Below are 20,596 nucleotides of genomic sequence, written 5' to 3' on the forward strand. Positions count from 1 at the left end.
GGGCTGTATTGTGTGTATGGAAAAGTCTCCCTATGGCAGCAGCTAACATTCTAAGTTATAAAAGCTACAGTGCTTCCCCAGTGCCGCCCCCCCCAAAAGAAGGCAGTGTGGGCACTGCTGGATTCCCTCCACCATAACATGTGTTCTGAATGCTGATGAGCACGTGTTCCTGTTCACATACCCACAAAATCCCTTTGCCCAGCATGAATGACGACTGTTGCCATCAGTACTGTGGATATACACAATTTAAGGGGCCCGCTACCCCAACCTAGAAAAATGAAGTGCTAGATAGCAAAACCTGCAGCGTTGTGGTGGTGTGTTCAGTGTGCATATTTCTGAACAAGCAGGTTATGTGCTCTGTAGGCCCTGCTGAAGGTTCTACCTGAGCAGAACTCTGGTCTCTGCATTGGGGTTGAGAGTTCAGAGGTCTGTTATGAACTTAGCAAGGCAGGCTCCTTGGGAAAAGCACTGTGGTCACTGCTGCTCAAGAGTGAAGGGCAACATAGGCAAACTGCTTAAGTTCTCAACACCACGGCAGACTATACCACAGGGGTTCTCAAACTGGGGGTTGGGGTCATGAGGTTATTAGAGGGGGGTCACGAGCTGTCAGCCTCCACCCCAAACCCTGCTTTGCCTCCAGCATTTATACTGGTGTTAAATATATTAAAAAGTGTTTTTAACTTATGGGGGGGGGGTCGCACTCAGAGGCTTGCTATATGAAAGGGGTCACCAGTACAAAAGTTTGAGAATCTCTGTTATACCAGAATATATTCAGGAATTGGGATGATACTTTTGCTGCAGGACAAGAGTAGTTCCTTGTCTTTAATCTGCTTGATAAATTGGCAGCCTTGCAAGAAAGGCTTGGGCTTACAGTCCTGACTCACCAAGAGATCAGTGTGTCCTGGGGAGATGTCACTGTACAGAGGTAGGGTAAACCCTGGCCAGGAGGCAGATCAGGCCATGGGCACTGATCTCTTTCCTGATAGGACAGCACTAGATGATCAAGGTAGAAGGCTCATCTATTTTAAATTTGCTTGTTGGATTTTTGTTGGCACCGAGGTATTTTTCAGCAGTAAAGGCAGAACTCCTCAGGGGGCTGGAACAAGTCTAGGATATGCCATTCTGGAAACAGAGACACAATGTGAACCAGGCTTTTCTCTTCAAGGGTGCAGTAAGAAAACATTCTACTTAACTCTAAAAACCAAACACCGGGGGGGGAGCCTAGTGGCTGAGGCTGTTGTGCCGGAACTCAGTTTCAATTCCTCTCTCAGCTGGCTCTCTGCCCTTACAAGCACCTAGGACTGTGGGGAATGCAATAGTTGCTGGCTGTGTCATGGTGTTCATTCACAAGTCAGGCAGCTAAGGTTTTGGTTTAAACAAGATTTATAACATCCCTAAGCACTAGCTGAATTTTTCTGCAGCAGGGAAAATAAGGTTTTCTTGGCTGCTCTTTACCTCCCTTGATCTCTCCACCCCCAGCCACTTTGCTGTCATGCTGCTGATTTTCACGCCGCTCAGCTCTTTTCCCCTCTTGTTGGATACATGATTCCAGTCTCAGCCTCCCAGTACTAATGCAAGTCTTGAAGAACAGAGGGCAGTGAACAGACACGTGCAAGGTACAATAAAGGAGGGTGAAACAGAGCAGAAGAAATGGAAGCTGTGCAAAAGTCAGTATTGTTTTTAATCTAATTGCTGAAGGTAGAGAGCTTTTCAGTACAATACTGTTTATGAAAGTTCCAAAATTAATCCTCCTGTCACCTCCACTTGCAGGCAGAAAGATGAATGAGATGCTACTTCCCACTGCACATGTAAGTAGCCCTCCCTGTCCCTCACTCTAAACTCTGTGTGTGTCTTTCTCTGGTGGCATATATATCATGCATTGGGTAAGGTGGCTTCAGACTACAAGCAGTCAGGGGCCTGAACTTAGCATCACCAGCACTTCTAGCTAAAGGTGCTTGTGATCTAATAACTCTGCTCTCTTCCCCTTTTAAACAGGTCAGAGAATGCCCTGCAAAGAGTATGGTGCTAGCTTTGGATAATAATCCATTGAGCAGACATGGCTGCAGCGGTTGAGAAAAACAATCTACGCTTCCTTAAATTAGCCAGACTCTTCTCCACTAACCCTCCCAGCTTCTGCAAGTGCCAGGCAGGGTAAGGATATGGCCATTTTGGTCTTATTTTTATTCTTCTTTTTCTTTCTTCAGTCAGATACAGCCCAAGGTCAGACAGGCTTGTATATCCTCAAAGGCTGCTCCTTCCAGTTGCCATAAGAGAGCTGGACCTCTTGTGTAGAAAGCTGTGTGCAGCGTGGCAGATAAGCTTATTGTCTGAATTCATTCAAGGGTATGCTGTAAACTTCCAACCTCAGCAGTTAAGTATTCAAACCTATGCTTAACCTCCCTGCATTGCTGCCAGTAAGCTGTTCAAAATGACAGACTTTGAGATGCTGTTTCACTGGCTAGCACAGCTGTTGGCAGAAGGGAATGAATGAGATGGTATTTGAATTGAAACCCTCTCCTCTTGAGACACTGCAGCTGGACGAGAGCTTCAGTATCCTCCATTAGCCTAAAATGAATGGCGAGTTCTTTATTATACCTACTTGGCAAGGTTAGTTTCACATCAGTGCTCAAGGGACGTAGGTACAGTTTGACACTGTTTCCATGGCTGTGCTGTTTCACTACAGAAGAGAGGTTTTAATACAGTGTTGCTTCTTGGGCTGCTGAAGTTGTAAACTACAAATCTACCCCAAGCTGCTTTCAAAAAGCTGGCAAATTGCCCTCAGAAAGCAGCTCTGCCACTTTGGGTACGGCTGCTCAATTTCTAATTGAGGAGGTTTGTTGACTTGGATGAGGCAAACCGAAGTCTGACACTGCCATTTTATTGAAAAGATCCAGCTGCCAAAGCTGCCTTCTCCCACTGGGAGTCATTCCAGCTGTTCTGAAATGGGGACTAGCGCACTCTGGAGGCTTAGAAACTGCAATTGCCCCCAGCGTCACTGAAATGCGAGTGTATTGCACCTTGCATCTCATCTTCTCCCTGGGAATCTGTGCAGGAAGAGGTCAAATTTTTTTGCCAATACAATTTTTAACTGATCTCCTGCCATAGTTACAGGAAACATTCAAAACACTGATGTCATGATGACTCTTCCCTAAATGTTCTCCTCTGCCTCTAGGCCCTTCGCTATAACAGGGACTCTGATTTAGAGTGGTAGTTTAGACAAAGCAAAAATGGACAGATCCCTTTTAAAACCAGTCTACTTAAACTAGCTTTCAGCAAGTTTAACCAACCACGCTCTAAAAAAGGGTTAATCAATTTCTTTACCTTGTTTACACCAGCACTTTACATCTGTTTTTAAAAAGTTGTGGTTTTGGGGGGTAATTTTCTTTATGATTTTATGTGAGGGTATATTAAAATGAAACAGATGCTTTTTTGGACGTTTAAAAAAAGTTTGGGCAGTGACTACAGAGTCTGAATTCATACAGACCCTGTATTTAACAATCACTTGTTAAAATACGTATTATAGTTCCCTGCTGCACCTCTTAAATACTCTCTCATTCAAATTCCTTGCATTCTGGGCCACAGCTAGCAAGGACAACATGCCCCTAACGACTGTCTAACCCGTTTGACAGCCAGCCAGGTTGTTCAGACCAGTCCAAGACAGAGTCCTCCTCCTGGGCCTTTCTATAACGGTTTCCCCTTTTGCAAGGCCTGGTTTCTACTCTTTGGTAGCAAATAACTTCTCTTGCAGCCAGATACCTATTTGGAATGGCTTCCTATCTGAGCAAGAACCTGCCACTGACTTTAATAGCAGTCAGCTTCATTCTCCTCCAAGGTCCCCACAGTGGCCAGGATGTCCTGCAAGAGGGACTGCGGGCTCTTCTCAATGTGGTCACTACTTCTGTTCAGAGAGCTGTGCAGCTGTTCCAAGTCCACAGTTCTCAAAACCAGCAGCACATCGTTTGGGTCTTGGGAGCCAGCCTCATCAGCATCACCTCTGGGACAGGAACTCCATCTCCTCAGAGTCTCTTCTAACCAAGCAATGCCATGTGCTTCTGTAGACAAGCTTGCACTCGTCCCCTCCTTCTGGCTGCTTTCGTCACAGAGCTCAGCTTTCAAGGCAATGAGGATATTGCAGGCTTTCTGAGCCACTGGCCTGTCACAGTCACACAAAGCACCAAACAGGAACTCAAACAGTTTCACCTGGCAGAATATCTGCAGAGACTCATTCAGATGAGTGGAGCGGGTGGCAGAGGATAAGACAGCAGCATACGGGCATGCAGCAAGGCCAAGCCGTCCAAGCGTCTGGGCAGAGAAAACTTCAGCCAGTTCCAAACCACCAGCTTTGACTTCCCAGTCTAAGTCGGTGTTCACAGCTTGGAGCACACTGGAGACAAACTGCTCAGTGTCTTTCAGTACATCTGTGTGGCCTTCTCTCAGCCAGTCAATGAAAACACTGATCACAGCTCTTCTAGGGAAGCCCTCTGAGTCTGTTGATAAGATTTCTTGAAGTTGTGCTACAATGCTTTTCTAAGAGAAAGAAAAGAAATGGAAACTCTTGGCTAAGGAGTTCAAAACACTCCAGTTTCTCTCTAATAATTCAGCATCTTAGTTAATGGCTGCAAAATCTCTTATTTGCTCATGGGAAGTTCTATTAGATTCTGCTGTGGGTTTAACAAGGGTTATCTTCCCCCTTCCTTACCTCTTTGCCATTTCCATTTTCTATGCCAGGCTTCTTTGAGATGAGATGGGTAAGGAAGGACAGCTGTCCCATGGCTGTCACAGCACTTGCTCGCACGTAACTCTCTGGGTCCTCAAGAAGATCTTCTGTGAGCTTGGGCACCTCCGAAGAGAAGAGAACTTGCCTGAATCCCTCCTTCTCTGTAAATATACAGCAGTCCAAAAAAAAAAAAAAAAAAAGGCTTCATTCCTCTGTCCAGCCAAACGGCTTCCAATGCAAACAGCCCCTCATCTTACGAGGACGTCTGCTGCCTGCAGAATGAGTTGAGCTGCTATGGAGACCAGGCAACTGCTGATAAGAGCACAGCACACCACCACAAGCTTGTTGAATTCCAGTCATACCCCAACCCCGCCCCAAAGTGTTAGAGCTCGGAAAATCTACTTGCCATTGGTGAGCATGCAAATGAACCTCTCCCTGGCAAGGGGCTGGTTACTCTCAGCTTGCTGAATTTAGGCTCTCATTTTTAAATAAATGTCCAGCCCTGATGGTTTTGAAGAACCTACCCAACACACGCTGAATAACTGACGGTGCTAGGGAGGGGTCTGCAGGTCCGATGAAACAGGTGTGAGTGCTCAAGACCCAAAGCCAGAGGCTGTGGGCTGGGACAAGCAGCTGGATTGTGCACTGGAGAGTTCCACTTTGGTTTGGGGACAGAAGTAGGGAAAAGAAATTCATTCTCTCCTCTCTGCCATCAAACAGGAACTCAGCTACTGTGGGGTTAACTACCCTGGCCTCAGAGCTGGGCCTCTGCCGTGTAAGGGGGGAATGGAGGGTGAATCTGCAATGGGCAGAAAGCCCCTGCAGAGCTGGGTTCTGCACCATGCAGGTGTGTGCTCTTGTGCAAGCTCCCCAAATCCTTCCCCACTGCCTGCTCAGTGAAACCTTATCCATTCCATTGCCTCCCTACATATCTCATTGTCTCACTGCCTCCTAGTCAGATTCCTTAAAACTACTATATGTCTGGAACTTCAGGAGGACTCAGCACTTGGAGCCCAGTAGGATAAACCTACTGGATGACTTGTCAGGGTTTCTCATGGCTTAGGTCACTCAAAAGTGTTGGGTGGGTTTGTTTTTGCAAGTAGGTAAGTTTGCAGGCTAAGGTGTTTTTTTTTTTTGGGGGGGGGGGGAAGGGAGAAGGGAGGGTTGGTAGTAAATACTTGGATATGGTGATAAACCTCAAATCTTACTTCTCAGATGCTTAACCAGATGGGTGAGAAATTCCAGGGCGGAGTCCCGTACTTCCCAGTACGGGCTGCACAAACGCTTCTGCAGCACCAGAAACAGATCTGCACATGGCAAGCAAGAGGTTTAGGAAAGGAACAAGTCAGTACAGTACAGACCCGTTTACACGCGAATCCGCTTAAAGCGTAGTAGCGCTGGGCCTCCCAGTGCTACCTATTTAACACGTGGTACAGGAACTTGCTATGTAGCACTACAGATTTTCTCACTAACTTACTGACATAGAAATCGACAGGAAGTGCGGAGCGGAAACAGATTGTACGTCTTTACCGATCTCGGTAAAGACATATCACGCACACGTAGTCATTGTCACGCTAGAGAGATAATATGTAGTAGTTATATAATAATATATACTCTACATTAGAAAATTTTAACCGTAGGCCTAATATAATGGCAGAGGGCAAGCGTCAGCGTCCCTACACAGTAGAAGAAAAGCTAGCGGCAATAGATCGCATAAATAACAGAGAAACCCAGGCCAAAGTTTCAAAAGATATTGGGATTGCCGAATCTACTCTCAGAGGATGGCTAAAAAACGAATCTAAACTGAATGGCTTTGTACAAAATATAGATTCTGCTGCGGGACTTAAGCAAAAACACGCACTATTCAGCAAAATGCACAATAGACAAAGCCACGCGCATGTGGTTTGCTCAGGAAAGGCTGAAAGGAATGCCGCTAAGTGGGCCAATTCTTCAAGCCCAAGCAACAAAATCTGGAAATTTAACGGGGGGATGAACCATTCCAAGCCAACCAGGGGTTTATAAGTCGTTTTAAAAAGCATCATGGCATAGCACTGGTATCAATTTCTGGAGAAAGCCGATCAGCTGATGAATCGGCCGTGAACGTGTTTCATCTGCAGCGAATGACAGACTTCATAAGAAAAAAAAAAAATGCGATCCAGAAAGAGCAGAAAATAATGGCTTTTTTTCTAAGTGAATCAGACACTTTTCAGCATGCCCCTCTTAACCTGCGGTCATGACTGCTTGACTCCCGACAGCCGCACGTAGTAGCAATTTTTTTTTTGTTAAACATTAGCATCCTTTAAATTATCATATGCAACATCTTTTACTGCTTCCTTCAGAGATCCCTAGCACATCTTATTGGACACTGCTCCAAAAGTTGTGTTATATGTAAGTATATGTGCACCTAATATAGGGATTGTGAAAGAGAGGCAGAGTAGCAATTCTATAAGAGCTACTTCTCTGTTGAAACTATTTGTCCAATACTGCCGTAATACTTTGCCATTAGTTGGACTTTACCCCAACAGTTTCCTTACCTCGGAGAAACCGGTCAATCTGTTCCCAGCGATCCCTGGAGCTGGGTGCTTCTGACAAACTCACCAGCCATTTGAGTGTTGCTTGAAATGACTTCTTCAGAACCTAGAACACGACAAACAATCAGAAGGAGGTTGCCCTTCTAATATTTACTTCACGAGGAGGCTTTTTTTTTTTTTTTTTTGCACTTACACTGGATAATATTTGCTTAGTCTTCTCAATTGCAGCCAAACTGCTAGGGATAACAACCCAGCATCCTTTGTTATCAAGAACTAGGCTGCTGGTAAACATTGCCTAGATCAAGAATCCAATGGTGCCTGCTTGTTTTCCTAGCAGGCTCCTGGAACGTGTCTACTCTTAATACCAGCTTCTAATTTTCCAGAGTCTCGACCAGCAGGAAATCTTCAGTCATCTCAGCAATGCAATAATGTAATACCAAAAACACTGGCAAACCCAGCACCAAGTACTAGAAACCCCAAGACTGAGGGAAGTACTCTTGGGGTACAATAACTCCTGTTTCCTTTCAAGGATATTGAACACAGTCAGTTGTATAATCGCTTAATCACATTTCTTGAGCCACTTCCTCTGTCACTCAGAGCTGAGACAGGGGCCTCTTAAGATGTTCCAGTACAGTTGTTTGTGGTGTCAAACGGTTTCTCAGAACCGCATCCTAAAGAGACTAGAATTACTGTTTTAGTAGACTGTCACTTCTGTGATTTGTTTTCTGTACTTACGGTAGGACTGGTATCTGGACTCTTCAGGTATGCAAGGAGGATGTCAGATACACTTCCCATGAATACACTGTGGCCTGAAACACAGGAAAAGTGATAGCCAACGATCAATACTAATCAGAAAAAAAAACCGAATCAACTCTTGAAATACCAATATATTTATTATAGAACTATTTGTAGGGGAGAAAACCAAGTGTAACCACTAAACAGCAAAATACATTGTATCTGAAAGCAGGGGAGAAGAGAAATGGCCTACCTATAAAAACTGCTTTCATCACTAATTGCTCTAACTTACCAACAGTAATGAAGATTCATTGGGGAAGTTGATGTATGGTCTGAAGCCCAGAACTGAACAAACTTGGGAACTGGATTGTTCTTATACTTCAAAATGGTGAACCCAGACCCAGAGGCTGAGAGGGGAAATGGGTACAGGACACTTTGCTCTGCTACAAATCTAGAATGGCTACAAGTTCCAGAAATAAGTAAATACACTGAAGCATAAAACGTGGAAAACACTCACGTTCCCAGTGAGAGAGCGCTCCCAGGATGTCAAATGCTGACCGCTGAACTCTGAAGCAGCCAATCAGGATTCTACTGATCTTGTTTCCCAGACAGGTTGCTGGAGTCGCAAGGCCAATACAGAATTGCAATATTGTCACTACAGACTGTAGCAAAGGTATATGGGGCAAATCCACGGGCAAGCAGGTCTGAGGTAGAAAGCAGATAAGTTTCTAGCAAATACCTCAAGCATGTGTTTGTATATGTAGTGTACATATTTTTATATTACAAGAGAAGTTGGAGAGGATGGGCAGAAACCTGTTTCATTCTAATGTGGTATCATCCCTATGGTATCACAAGTCTGATAGTTATGAACAGGTTCCCTCCCACACCCCAAAAAGCTATTGCATAAATGATGGAGGGTTACTGTTAGTACTAGAGAAAGCAGTTTAACAGGGTTTACAATAGGTGAGACGTCAGAATCTGAGAGGAAACTTAGGAATAAAAATTTCTGCAGTGCTAGATGGCAAACTTGGTATGGGTGAGTGAAAGAGGAAAGAAGATCATCTCTCTGCCATCACTGACATGTGGTGGACAGTAGCCTCAAATCCACTATTATAGTTGCAATGCATAAGCCAAGTGCAGCCTTCTTTTAAAGCTTAAATATGCCTGTTCTGTGAGGGAGGTAAAAGCAAGATGGGAGAAGAAGGTAGCAGATTTCTTCTTTGACTAGATAAGGCACCAATGGAAAGTCCCCACTGCCAACATTTCTCCGTGTTCCATTTGGTTGCAGGCCCTATTGTGAAAATCTATCTTAATGAAATCTTTCAAGTAACCCATTCCTTCCTCAGGTATCCCTCTCCCCAGACCACTACCAGGTACTGCAGCTCCTCCAGATGAGCCAACGTCTGACACAGGAGACTAGCACAAGAGGATCTGCAGGACAGAAGAGTTTCAACAGTAGCAGGATCGTTCACAGACCTATTCAGCAAACCTGGAGATGGAAAGGAGGAGAGAACTGAGGTTAGTAGAAGACAGCAGTGGGTTTGAAATAGAGATGGCAAAAGAGTTTTAAGTAAAGGAAGGAATGGATTTAGTGCCATCTTTCACTGAAAAATAAGACCCCTCCCTCAGCAGGATACTGTACACTCTGGCAGCTATATCACAAACGCTGCTTCTTGACTTTAGTCTCGCTCTCACACAACAGTTGTTACTTCAATTGTTCACTCTCTCCCCCCGCATTAAAGATACAACTCATACCCCCATTCCTTCTGAATACGGTCTTGTCCTTTAAAGGCAGATTGGTTGTTTATCCTTCACTTGTCTATAACTATTATACCTGGGTATTCCAAGGGTTGGGAGGCTGCTTTCAGAACACAGTCCATTGGTTGAAGCAGAACACTCAGAGCTTGGATCCTTACTGCCTGTGGGCTTCAAAAGGAAGAAGTAACGGTGAACAGACAACACTTCATTCTCCCTGAGTATCTGCCCCCAAATTCTGATTAGTTAATAAGAGAGTAGATTCTTTCAGCCTTAAATCAGGCTGGGGCTGGTGGGAGAGTAACACGTTGCTATGTGGGGATTCAAGCTCTGTCCCAAGCTTCCTGTGCTAAGCCAGGAGAGGAAGGAGAAAAGTCCTTGTGGTTTTCAAACAACCTCACTGCAGTAAAGCTAACTGGTTTTGGTGTGAAGTTTTTCAAGAGAGAAGGGGACCGTAAAGGGACAGAATCCTGAGTGGTGATCTTCCCATCAACACAACGTTACATACTCAGAGTGTAGGCATTACTTAACCTGCAACATTGGATCATGTGCACCCAGTAATACTCTCCTATTTACAGTAACCTACATTAATTGCTCCTCACATTGCTGGTTTAGGTAGAAGTCCCAAGAGCAACTATGGTGATTTCTGCTGGCAAGCAGTAAGTGTACTTCTATTAGACAGCATATGTGAAGGGGAAGGAAATATAGGGAAGTGTTGTTTGACTTGCACTCAAGATAATGCCTACTCTGAACATTAACTTTGGCACTAGAGAGCAAAAACAAAAGTTTGCCATTCCGAACCTAGAGGCTGGCTGTCTGTAGGTGGGATTTGAAAGCATGTACAAGGCATTTGTTTCTCCTGTTCCTCATGTTTGGAACTGGACTGTCAGACCATCAGCATCTGCAGCTCCTGGACATGCTTTTCTGTACCAACCTTACAATGGCAGCCAGTTGCACCACAAAGTTTCCCTCCTCATACAGAAGAGCACTGACAATCAGAAAGGAACTTGACAACTTATGAAAAAAGATTTGCAGAATAATATTCCAAGATTATAAGAAAGCTTTTTAAAGTTTGATACCAACAATTCATACCATTCCTGAAGCTTCAGTACTCCCACTGCCAAATGACCAACTTGAGCTGGGTTTAAGTGCTTCAGAGCACATGTCACTGATGTCCACAGGCTACATTCAGGGCAGCTAAACACAGGAGACCTGAAAGAAAGAAGTGTTAACATATTTTTGTGTACACACCTTGGAAAAGACCACCACATATCTTGTAACATTTTGGACAGTATTGCATGAATCCAAGTTCCAAAGAGGTCTTTACCTTGTCATGCTAAGGAAAAGGTCCACCAGTGAGTGCCCGGCGTGGACTGGCTCCTCCTCCAAGAGATATACAATTGGCTCTGATAGTTGTGACCAAAGTACTTCAGTCCACAGATCATGACAGCATCCAAACACACTAGTTAGCAGCTTCAAGGATTGGTTGATACGAGAGGCAGAGTTGGATTTAAGGGACTCTTCAATGTGCACTACAAGCTTTTGAGCACATACTGGCCAATCACAGTCCTTTATACTTACAAGTTTAGTCTGGAATGATTGTAGAGAGAAGGTGAGCATGTGCACTAAAAGCTGATTGGCAGCTGAAGCCACAAACAGGCTGGGGTCTCCCTGCAGAGTGAAGATCACATCTATGGCTCCTATGTCAAAGGAAAAAACAACAACAAAGCCATGACACTTAAAGAAACAAGAGTTTTGTTGTAACCTGGAGACTTCATTGCAATCCAATCACTTATCATCCTACTTCTGAGTACCTCACACAAATTAAAATGTAAAGTTAAAATGAAAACACAAACTTAATGTTACATATGAACAGACTGAAAAAAGTCAGTCTATCCATCATTGGCCATGGGGGGGAAAAAAGGGAAAAAAATGACAATGGCTGGCATTGTAAAATTTCTGTTTTCCCAACTGTAAGATTATAGGGGCTGTGATAGGCAGCTTATGATCTCCCGCCGACATAGTGCTGGGCACACTACCACTTATGCCAGCCAAATTTATGTCATTCAGGATGTGTTTAAACTGTGGTTTAAAGAGAACGAATAGGGTGTGAATAGAATCTTCAGGGTGTGGGAGCGGACAGCTGGAGGAGGCTGTTAGATTGACCTGAGTTAAGATGCTCTGTATATGTTAACTAAGTATCAAATAAAGACTGTCAAGTTACTACCCATTAATTATTAAGACTAGTGGATTACCTGAATTTAAAACACAAATAGGACTGCTCACATTGAGTAAAATCTGCAAGCCCAATGAAAAATCTGTGGCAATGAAACCTGGGTTAATTTCCCTAGAGAACAATAATCCTGAACTATTTCTATTTGACTGCAAATAAGAATTTTGGTGGCTTTCCAATGCACTATTTTTACCTTGCTTATTGGGTAAGTGTGTGTTTCTCCCTCCAACATGGATGCTATTTATTTTTTTTATATTGAGGAACCTTAATACATATGTAACTGTAACAAAAATAAAGCAATACAATTAACTTTTACAACAGCTTAAGTCCCTTCTGTCATCGTTTCCTCATTTTATTTTTCTCGAAGTAAAATAATGACATCTGAACATAATATCCTAGGACGATTCTTCTCATTTAACACTTAAGTGACAGATTACAATAGCCAAGGCACACTTAAAGGATTTAAGACGTTAAAGAATACTGGCAAGAAACAGCACTCACCACAGTTGCACAAAAAATGGAGGGCGCTCTGGTGCTGCACCATGCTGTGCACACCCTGGACCCAGCCGCTTCGCACAGATGCCTCTTCCCACAGAGCAGTGCTGAGAGGCCCCACCTCTCCAAAGAGGTGGATCAACAGCTCCCTCTGCTGAGTCAAGAGGAGAGAACACAAGTAAACTATGCAGCAAGCAGAGTTTTGGGGGCTTGTAGGTTAGTTGTGTAAATCAATTTGATAATAGCTATCGCAGTAAAACCCTACCTAATTAAAACACTTAATAAAAGGTGCTATGCAAAGGGAAAACACTTGTCACATGCTTAACCCAGGAGTGAGAGAAAAGTTAACCATCTGAAAGAGATTTTTAGAACTTTAGGAAAAATTCTAAGGCTATGACAGCCCATGAAGTTGTTTCCTAGCCAGGTGTTCTCTTCCCTGTAGACTTTAGAGCATACTTTAAATTCATATGCCATCATACAAAACAAGGGAATTTAAAAAAATTATTTCCTTCATATTTGAGGCACACTGAGACTGCTGGGTCCCTACCCTATCCTACCCACAGGAAAAACTATGTTCCATTATTGCAATTTAAATTAAAAGGATCTTTCTCGGGAGGTACTATTATCCAGCCACTGCTGTAGGATGCTGTTAGAAGGCCACACACTACAATGTACTTTAAAGATGAAAAAAATGATTAGGGGACTGGAACACATGAGTTATGAGGAAAGGCTGAGGGAACTAGGGATGTTTAGTCTACGGAAGAGAAGAATGAGGGGGAATTTGATAGCTGCTTTCAACTACCTGAAAGGGGGTTCCAAAGAGGATGGCTCTAGACTGTTCTCAGTGGTAGCAGATGACAGAACAAGGAGTAATGGTCTCAAGTTGCAGTGGGGGAGATTTAGATTGGATATTAGGAAAAACTTTTTCACTAGGAGGATGGTGAAACACTGGAATGCGTTAGCTAGGGAGGTGGTAGAATCTCCTTCCTTAGGAGTTTTTAAGGTCAGGCTTGACAAAGCCCTGGCTGGGATGATTTAATTGGGGATCGGTCCTGCTTTGAGCAGGGGGTTGGACTAGATGACCACCTGAGGTCCCTTCCAATCCTGATATTCTATGATTCTATGAAAAACACAACATAAATTATTATTATTATTATTGTGTGCTGTTATTCGAAGTACATCATATGGCAGAGACAAGAAAGTGGTGACTGCATTAAGTCAGAATTCCCATGGTTTAGTGGGTTTGTAAGTCTGGCTTAATATATGAATGTTTGCTGATCAATTTGGCATGTACTAGCTGCTTTGTCTGAAGCATGTATACTCTAAGATAAAGTTCTCACACATTAACCCCCTGCCCAAAACATGTTTAGATCACTGTTAATGTAGTGTAGATTGAAGGAGAGATACTGGTGTATACCATGGCTTTAAGTGGTTTATTTTCCTCCTTCCACAATGCACCCAGTTTGAGAAAAGCGTCCTGGAGCCTGGTTAGTCTGACCTCTAAATTTCACCCTGTTACCCCTGTATTAAGCCCAATAACTTGTGTCTGGCTAAAGCATATCTTCCAGAAAGGCATCCAGTTTTGATCCGAAGTCATCAAGAGATTGAGAATTCATTACTTCCCCTACTTTGTAGTTTGCTCCAGTTGTTAACAGAGTGTGATTAAATGTATGTCTAATTTAATCTATTTTGGTTCAGTTTCCAGCCATTGGTTCTTGTTATGCATTTCTCTGCTAGATTAAAGAGCCCTTTAGTACACAGTTCTTTCTTCCCGTGACAGCACTTAAATAATGTAATCAAGTCACCCTCAGACTTCTTTTTGATAAGCTAAAGAGATTGAACTCTTTCAGTCTCTAACTGTAAAGCATTTTCTCCTGTTTTTTGTTAATTTTTGTGGTTCTCTTCTATGCCTTCTTAATTTTTAAACCGCTTTTTAACAGATGTGGACACCAGGACTGGATGTAGTATTCTAGTATTTGTCTCACTAAGACTGTATAGAGGGGTAAAATCACCTCCTTACTCCCCTATTTATACAGCCCTGGATCACATTAGTCCTTTTGCCACAGGGAGCTCATGTTCAGTTGCTTGTCCTTTCAGCCCTAAATCCTTTTCAGAGTCACTACTTTTCAAGATACAGCCCCCCATTCTGTAGATATGGCTTGCATATCTTGTCCCAAGCTGTATTAAAACCCATTTTGTCTTAATGAATGGGTTATTACCACTCCACCTATCTTTGCCACTTGTAAGTTTGACCAGCAATTTTTTATATTTACTTCCAGATCACTGAAAGCATTGAACAGTATCAGATCTAGTACAGATCCCTGTGGAACCCTACTAGAAACACTCCCATGTGATGATGCCCCCATTGAAAACTACTTTTTGAGATCTGTCAGTTAGCCAGTAAATCCATTTAGTGTGCGCCTTTTTATATGGTATAGTGCTAATTTGTAAACGTATTGTGGTAGAAGTCAAATGCCTTAAAGTCTAAGTATATTACATCTACACAGTTACCTTGTCAACCAGACTTTTAATTGCAGAAGAATTAAATCAGATTCATTTAACAAGACCTGTTTTCCATAAAACTAGGTTGACTTATACTAGTTATAGTCCTAACTTTTGATTTTTTTATCAAATTCCATTATTAGCTTTTCCATTATTTTGCCTGGAATTCATGTCAGCTTAACTAGCCTAATGCTACCCAGGTCATTCCACTTGCCTTTTTTTAATTTAAGCACTCTTCCAATCTTTAGGATTTTCCCATTATTCCAAGATTTATGAAAATCAATACCAACATATCACAGATCTGCTCAGCCAACACTTTTAGGACTCTACAAACAAGTTATTTAGGCCTGCAGATTTAAAAATGTGTATGCCTCGTAGATGTTGTCTAACATCCTCCTCAGTTGCTAATTATCTGGAAAGTACTTCATCTTCATATGATTCGAGTACATAATGCTGCTTCTTTCCAAATACATAACAAATATTTATTGAACACTTCTGTCTTTTGTGCATCATTAAAAATTTTACCATTTCATCTAGAAATGGGCCTATACCATTGCTTGGATATCTTCTGTTCCTAATATACTTTAAAAATATATACTTCCTCCTTATTGTTCTTAGCCCTGCCAGCCATTGAGTTTCCTCTAAAGTCTTTAGCTTCTCTTATCAATTTCCTACACTTTGTAACTTTTCATTTATATTGATTACTATTTCCCCTTTTTTAATATATTGCCTTTTTATTTCTAATTGCTGCCTTTACTTCACCACTGAAGCAGTATAGGCTTTTAGACAAAGTTGTCCTCTTTCTTGAATGAGGAATCATGGTTTTCTGGCCATCTTAAAAAGATTTCCCAATTTTCATTCACATTTTTTTAAGTTTTCCTCCCAGTCAATTTTGCTCAATTTTTCTCAGCCTTGGAAAATTATATTTATGGGCTTCCTCAAAAAAGCTATCACTGGTTAGGGTTGTCTGTAAGCAAGTCATGATCACTGGTCTATAGGCAACCACCAACTTTCAGTGAGTTATTAATTCATTTTTATCCATCATCTTGAGGTCCAAAATAGTGAGCTCAAGAGGGATGCAATACTTTGTGCTAAAAGGTCGTGTGTAATTTTTATAAGTGTGTTTTGGTAGCATATTGTAAAGCAGAGTTCTGACACTAAGCCATGTAAATTAACTGATTAATTTTGAATGATGAGATAACACCAGAATTCAGGAAATGCGAAGTTAAAACCCACTTAAGATAGTACCTGCATAGGAGCATGCACACACAACTCTCTTTGAAAACAGTTTACATATTGTCACATGCCTCAAAAGAGGCTAACAAATGTGAGACGGTCATTCTATATCAGTTTTGGGGCTGAGACGTGTAATTTCTCTTCCCCTCTCCCAAGCATTTGACAGCTATGTTCTGCATACATACCCTGTTACATGCAAGGATGAGCAAGTAGCAGCTTTTACTGCCTTCTGTCTGCTCTGACAATACCATAGAGTAAATCTAACAACAGAAATCAATGTTTGAATGACTTCAGGATTGGAATGTTCTTACTAGAAAATAACCCTACATAACTATGGTTGTGTTTTACTCAGGTGAGGTCGACAAAAGCTGAGCAGTGGAAGTGTGTCTGTGATTAGTTGCTTAAAAGCCTTAACTTACCTGTAAATACTGGAAGCAGCTTTCAGAGGCTGCGAATATCCCTGTTAATCTCAGAATAAAGGAAAGAGTGCTAGAACTTGGATCCTTCAGTTTCAGCACACAAGTGATGAGCTCTGTCAAGCATGGATTCTCCTGTAACAGCAGCAGGCTAGATTCTGGGGAAGAAACATCCATGGAAGGTAGAGCAACAATTGACTATCATTTCTAGGACCTCTCTTTATTTTGTATTCCAGTTCTAGCAGGCTCATCTAAAAGCCAACAAGAGCGACACATACCCACTTAGTTGTCAGTTGGACAAGGATTCAGAAGCATTTAAAGCACCAGCCCTTTTACAGACCCTAATAAATATGTTATTAGAGCAAGAATCTCAGCCACTTACACGAAGTGAAACAAAACTTCACTTTGTGTGTTCTCGTTACAGTATGAAAGTGTCCAGACAGCACCCTCCATATTGAAGGAAGCTTCTATCACCTTCAGACAACCTACCATTTTATTTAAAGCCAATAGGTACAATCAAGTAGTATGTACAATATTAATTCTCCTTAAACAAAATCTGTGATGATCCCTCTGACTGCCAAGAGGCATAGGCCAAATCCAGAGAGCCAGAATTACCTGTTTCAGTCAGGGTCTTAAACCAGTCCAGAAATTTCTCAAGAAAAGTGTCATCTGCAACAAGTTGCCTTGAGTCTGCTAGAACTGCACAAACAGAAGGCAGGAGCTGAGAACATTCCCTGTCCATAGTGTGTCTGGTTTTCTTCTGGTAAAAGAATGTGAGAAACAAACTCAGTGGAAGCGCATCTCCATAACAAGGCAACACTGAAAGTCAAGTAAGGAAGTACAAGGTAGACGCACTTTGCTGTAAAATCTAAGAGTACTTTGCATCCGATGAAGCGAGCTGTAGCTCACGAAAGCTTATCCTCAAATAAATTTGTTGGTCTCTAAGGTGCCCCAAGTTCTTCTTTTCTTTTATCTGAAAACCTGCAACTGAATCTGATCAGCAGAATTTATTCTGCTGCTTTCAGCCTCAAAGTGCTTTACAAACATTAAATCAGGTATTTGACTCACGCTCTTTCAGGAGCCAGGCTGATGTAAGGATACACGCCCCGAGCCTCAAAGGGATCCCAAATAAATACCGCTGAGGACCCGGGGCACAGACCCTCGGTGAGCGGGCTGAGCCCTCTACCCACCCTTGATCCGCGGGCTCCCGGCCCCGCTGTCCGCGCTCTCGCTCCAGGCACAGGGGGAGAGGAAAACCTGCCGCCCCGGGCTCCCGCCACATCCAGGGGGCGGCCAGCACCACCCCGCCCGGCGCGTCACCGGGCCCCGCTCCCGCCGCCCTCCCCCTGCAGCACGGGGGAGCGCCCGGCCCACCCAGGTCTCCTCCCGGCAGCATCCGGGCTGACGGATCCCGGAGCCGGGCCGCGGCACCCACCTCACCCCAGACAGCGCCGGCTTCCCCGCGTCAGACCGGCCGCCAACCACGCCTCCCACCTACTGCCGTGAAACGGCGCAGACGCGGAATAGCCAAGGGGCGGAGCTACGGGACCATGGGGGCGGGGCTTGGAGGACAGCTGAAGGGGGGCTTCTGGGGATAAACTTATACCCACAGCGAGGGCTGGGCTGGACTGGACTCCGGTGGCATTTCTGTGCACAAACGTGCACTCGTGTTAACTAAAGTGGTGCAGGCGCAGACCCCTGTGTGGACATGCTTTACTGGTTTGAGAGTGATCATAGCAATTTTGCATCAGTAGCAGCAAGCTATGTTGCTCTGTGAGGTTTAAATCAATGTCAGAGTGCCTGTACGCTGCCACTTTATCTTTGGCTTCACTGAATAAAAGGGGGGGGGGGATTTCTGTTGCAAGAGCTATCTCCAGTTATTGCAAGGTAAAATCCTAGAGGAGATGAGGCAAGTTCTTCCTCTGATGTTCCTAGTCAAGATGAGCCCCAGTGGGGACTGTAGGAATACCCCATAAGGATATAACCTACATTGGTATGAGGCAGCTTATACTGATATAACTGTGTCCACACTAGGGTTTGTATCCATTTATCTATATTGTTAGACTATCACGCTTCTAACTGAAATAGTTAAATCTATTCAAAAACTGTGTGTAGCCCAAACCTACTTGTTGGCCGCTATGCATAGCATTCTTCACAAACAGTTAAGCTCCACTTATACAGCTCCAGAGGTAGAGGGGACCTAAAGCTACACAATTCTTTATAGAGGAGAAATCAGTTACATTTGGGGTGTATCTCAAAGAATCATCTCATTAATCCCACCGCCCCAAATCATCAGGCTGGCCCTGGTGGACAGGAGGCAGTTATATTTGGGGAATGGAAAACTAAAGGCCTGGCAAAAAATGGTAAGGCTGACTCCACAAGGACTCCTCGTTGTTTTTGCTGATACAGACTAACACGGCTACCACTCTGAAATCTGTGAGAGGTGAGCTGGAAGGACAGTTCCCACTTGATCTGAATTCAGAAGTCTGTCTCTTTTTCTGAAAGGACTTCTGAAGGACCACTTGGTGGCACTATTGCTCCACATAAATATCTAAAAAGCCCCTTTGGTGTCTGTCATCCCAATATGATATTTAATGACATCAGGTAAGTGTTAATGCTCTTTTTATTGGGTTTAGGGTTTGCTGGTGTTCACTGTATTATTCTTACTTTAATAAATGAGATAGAGCCCCATCTTGAGTGCATTGTGTGGGATCATGCCTCTCAGCTATCCCTCTTGATGAGAGAGAACGCTATCCCCACACAAGCTTGGGGTGTAAATTATCAACACTAGAAATGTGGCTTTGCCGCTTTTACAGATCCAGACTAATATGGCTACCCCTCTGATACTAGAAATGTGGAATCTGGAAACCAGTTATAGAAGAGTAATTTAAATGTTGTAGTAATTTAAATGCAGCGAGGCTAGCTTTCTTGTGTCCCTTGTCATTGTCCCACAACAGGTCCTGTGCTTGGGCCTTGCAAATTAAAGATACGTATGGGTATGTCTACAATAACCCTTTCCCCAAAAATTTGCCCACTGTTGCTACTACTAGTTCAGTTCCACCATTGGTATCAACTAGAAGAGCACTGGCATAAATGAGTAATGTGTTGGCTTTTTTACCACAAGGTCATTTGGAACTTCTCTGGGTGGGGTTAGACACCAAGGTGGAAAAATACACATTGGTGGCTGCAAGAGTGCAGTCTACACGAGCACTTCCAGTGGTAGAACTGATGGTAGGTAGTAACTAGGAAATTTTGGAGTGTAGACACAATCATCTGTGTGTCAATTGCAGCAAGATGCGACCCTTGAAAGAAAAAAATATATAATGGTGAATAATAGAAACCATATCAATAATACTTTTCACTTCTCTGGTGCCTTCCACCAGAGGATCTGAAAGCACCTTACAAACATGAATGAATTAAGTTTCACACGCACAGGAATGAGGTATTAACTTCTTTTTACAGACAGAGAAAGGAGGCACAGAGCAGCTGACTGACTTGTCCAAGGCCACCCATGGAGTTGGTGGGGGGCTGAGATTCATATTTAATCCTTTGACATCTGGACCTGGGGCTTTAAGAAAAAGACCAGACTTTGTGCCATTGGCCAGATTGTGTGAAGACGTGCAGATGCCATCTGTACATGGCCTTGAGCGCCAGCGTCTGGTGCCGCGGGGGGCCTTGAGAACCAGACCCCCATGGGGATCAGATCATCAGCATCTGACCATGGCCCTATTGGGGAGGGTCCCTCATGTTGGGTGCCAGGCCAGACGCTGTGCGTGGGGCCCTTGTGTGGGTGTCTGGCCCTCGCCTGGCTAACCCCATCAGTAGGGCTTCCCTAGCGCCTTCCTGCGGGGGCTCCCCTGCTCTGTGGTCTCCCAACTCCGAGCAAACACTTGGTTGTCCCAGCCCCGTGACGAAGCCGCTTCCCCAAACGCCGGGCGCAGAGACGCTTGGCCCGGGCGTCCCGTGCCCTGTTCAT

The 20,596-nt window shown here is 43.6% G+C and overlaps 1 protein-coding gene and 1 long non-coding RNA gene across 5 annotated transcripts; one reads left to right on the forward strand and one right to left on the reverse strand.

The window, feature by feature from the left end:
* Nucleotides 1-1,663: 1,663 nt before the first annotated feature.
* Nucleotides 1,664-18,114, reverse strand: BRAT1 (BRCA1 associated ATM activator 1). 3 transcript variants are annotated; one of them, XM_075132674.1, is made up of 14 exons: nt 18,056-18,114; nt 17,236-17,380; nt 16,624-16,778; nt 12,473-12,617; nt 11,066-11,438; nt 10,831-10,950; nt 9,818-9,909; nt 9,354-9,472; nt 8,501-8,687; nt 7,984-8,057; nt 7,252-7,354; nt 5,926-6,024; nt 4,700-4,878; nt 1,664-4,527 (listed from the first exon to the last, which is right to left on the reverse strand). In XM_075132674.1, the coding sequence occupies exons 2-14, from the start codon at nt 17,360-17,362 to the stop codon at nt 3,802-3,804; spliced, it is 2,499 nt and encodes an 832-aa protein (XP_074988775.1). In that variant the 5' UTR covers nt 17,363-17,380; nt 18,056-18,114; the 3' UTR covers nt 1,664-3,801. The 3 variants fall into 3 exon arrangements, with proteins under 3 accessions (XP_074988775.1, XP_048722694.2, XP_048722693.2); XM_048866737.2 differs by having other exon boundaries at nt 12,473-12,620; XM_048866736.2 differs by lacking the exon at nt 18,056-18,114 and adding an exon at nt 17,811-17,891 and having other exon boundaries at nt 12,473-12,620.
* Nucleotides 2,026-10,837, forward strand: LOC142073317 (uncharacterized). 2 transcript variants are annotated; one of them, XR_012670120.1, is made up of 3 exons: nt 2,026-2,151; nt 9,330-9,501; nt 10,354-10,837. It is a non-coding gene; the product is annotated as an uncharacterized LOC142073317 (long non-coding RNA). The 2 variants fall into 2 exon arrangements; XR_012670119.1 differs by lacking the exon at nt 10,354-10,837 and having other exon boundaries at nt 9,330-9,743.
* Nucleotides 18,115-20,596: the final 2,482 nt, after the last annotated feature.

Source organism: Caretta caretta, chromosome 10 (assembly GCF_965140235.1).
Source record: "Caretta caretta isolate rCarCar2 chromosome 10, rCarCar1.hap1, whole genome shotgun sequence".
Classification (NCBI taxonomy): domain Eukaryota; kingdom Metazoa; phylum Chordata; order Testudines; family Cheloniidae; genus Caretta; species Caretta caretta.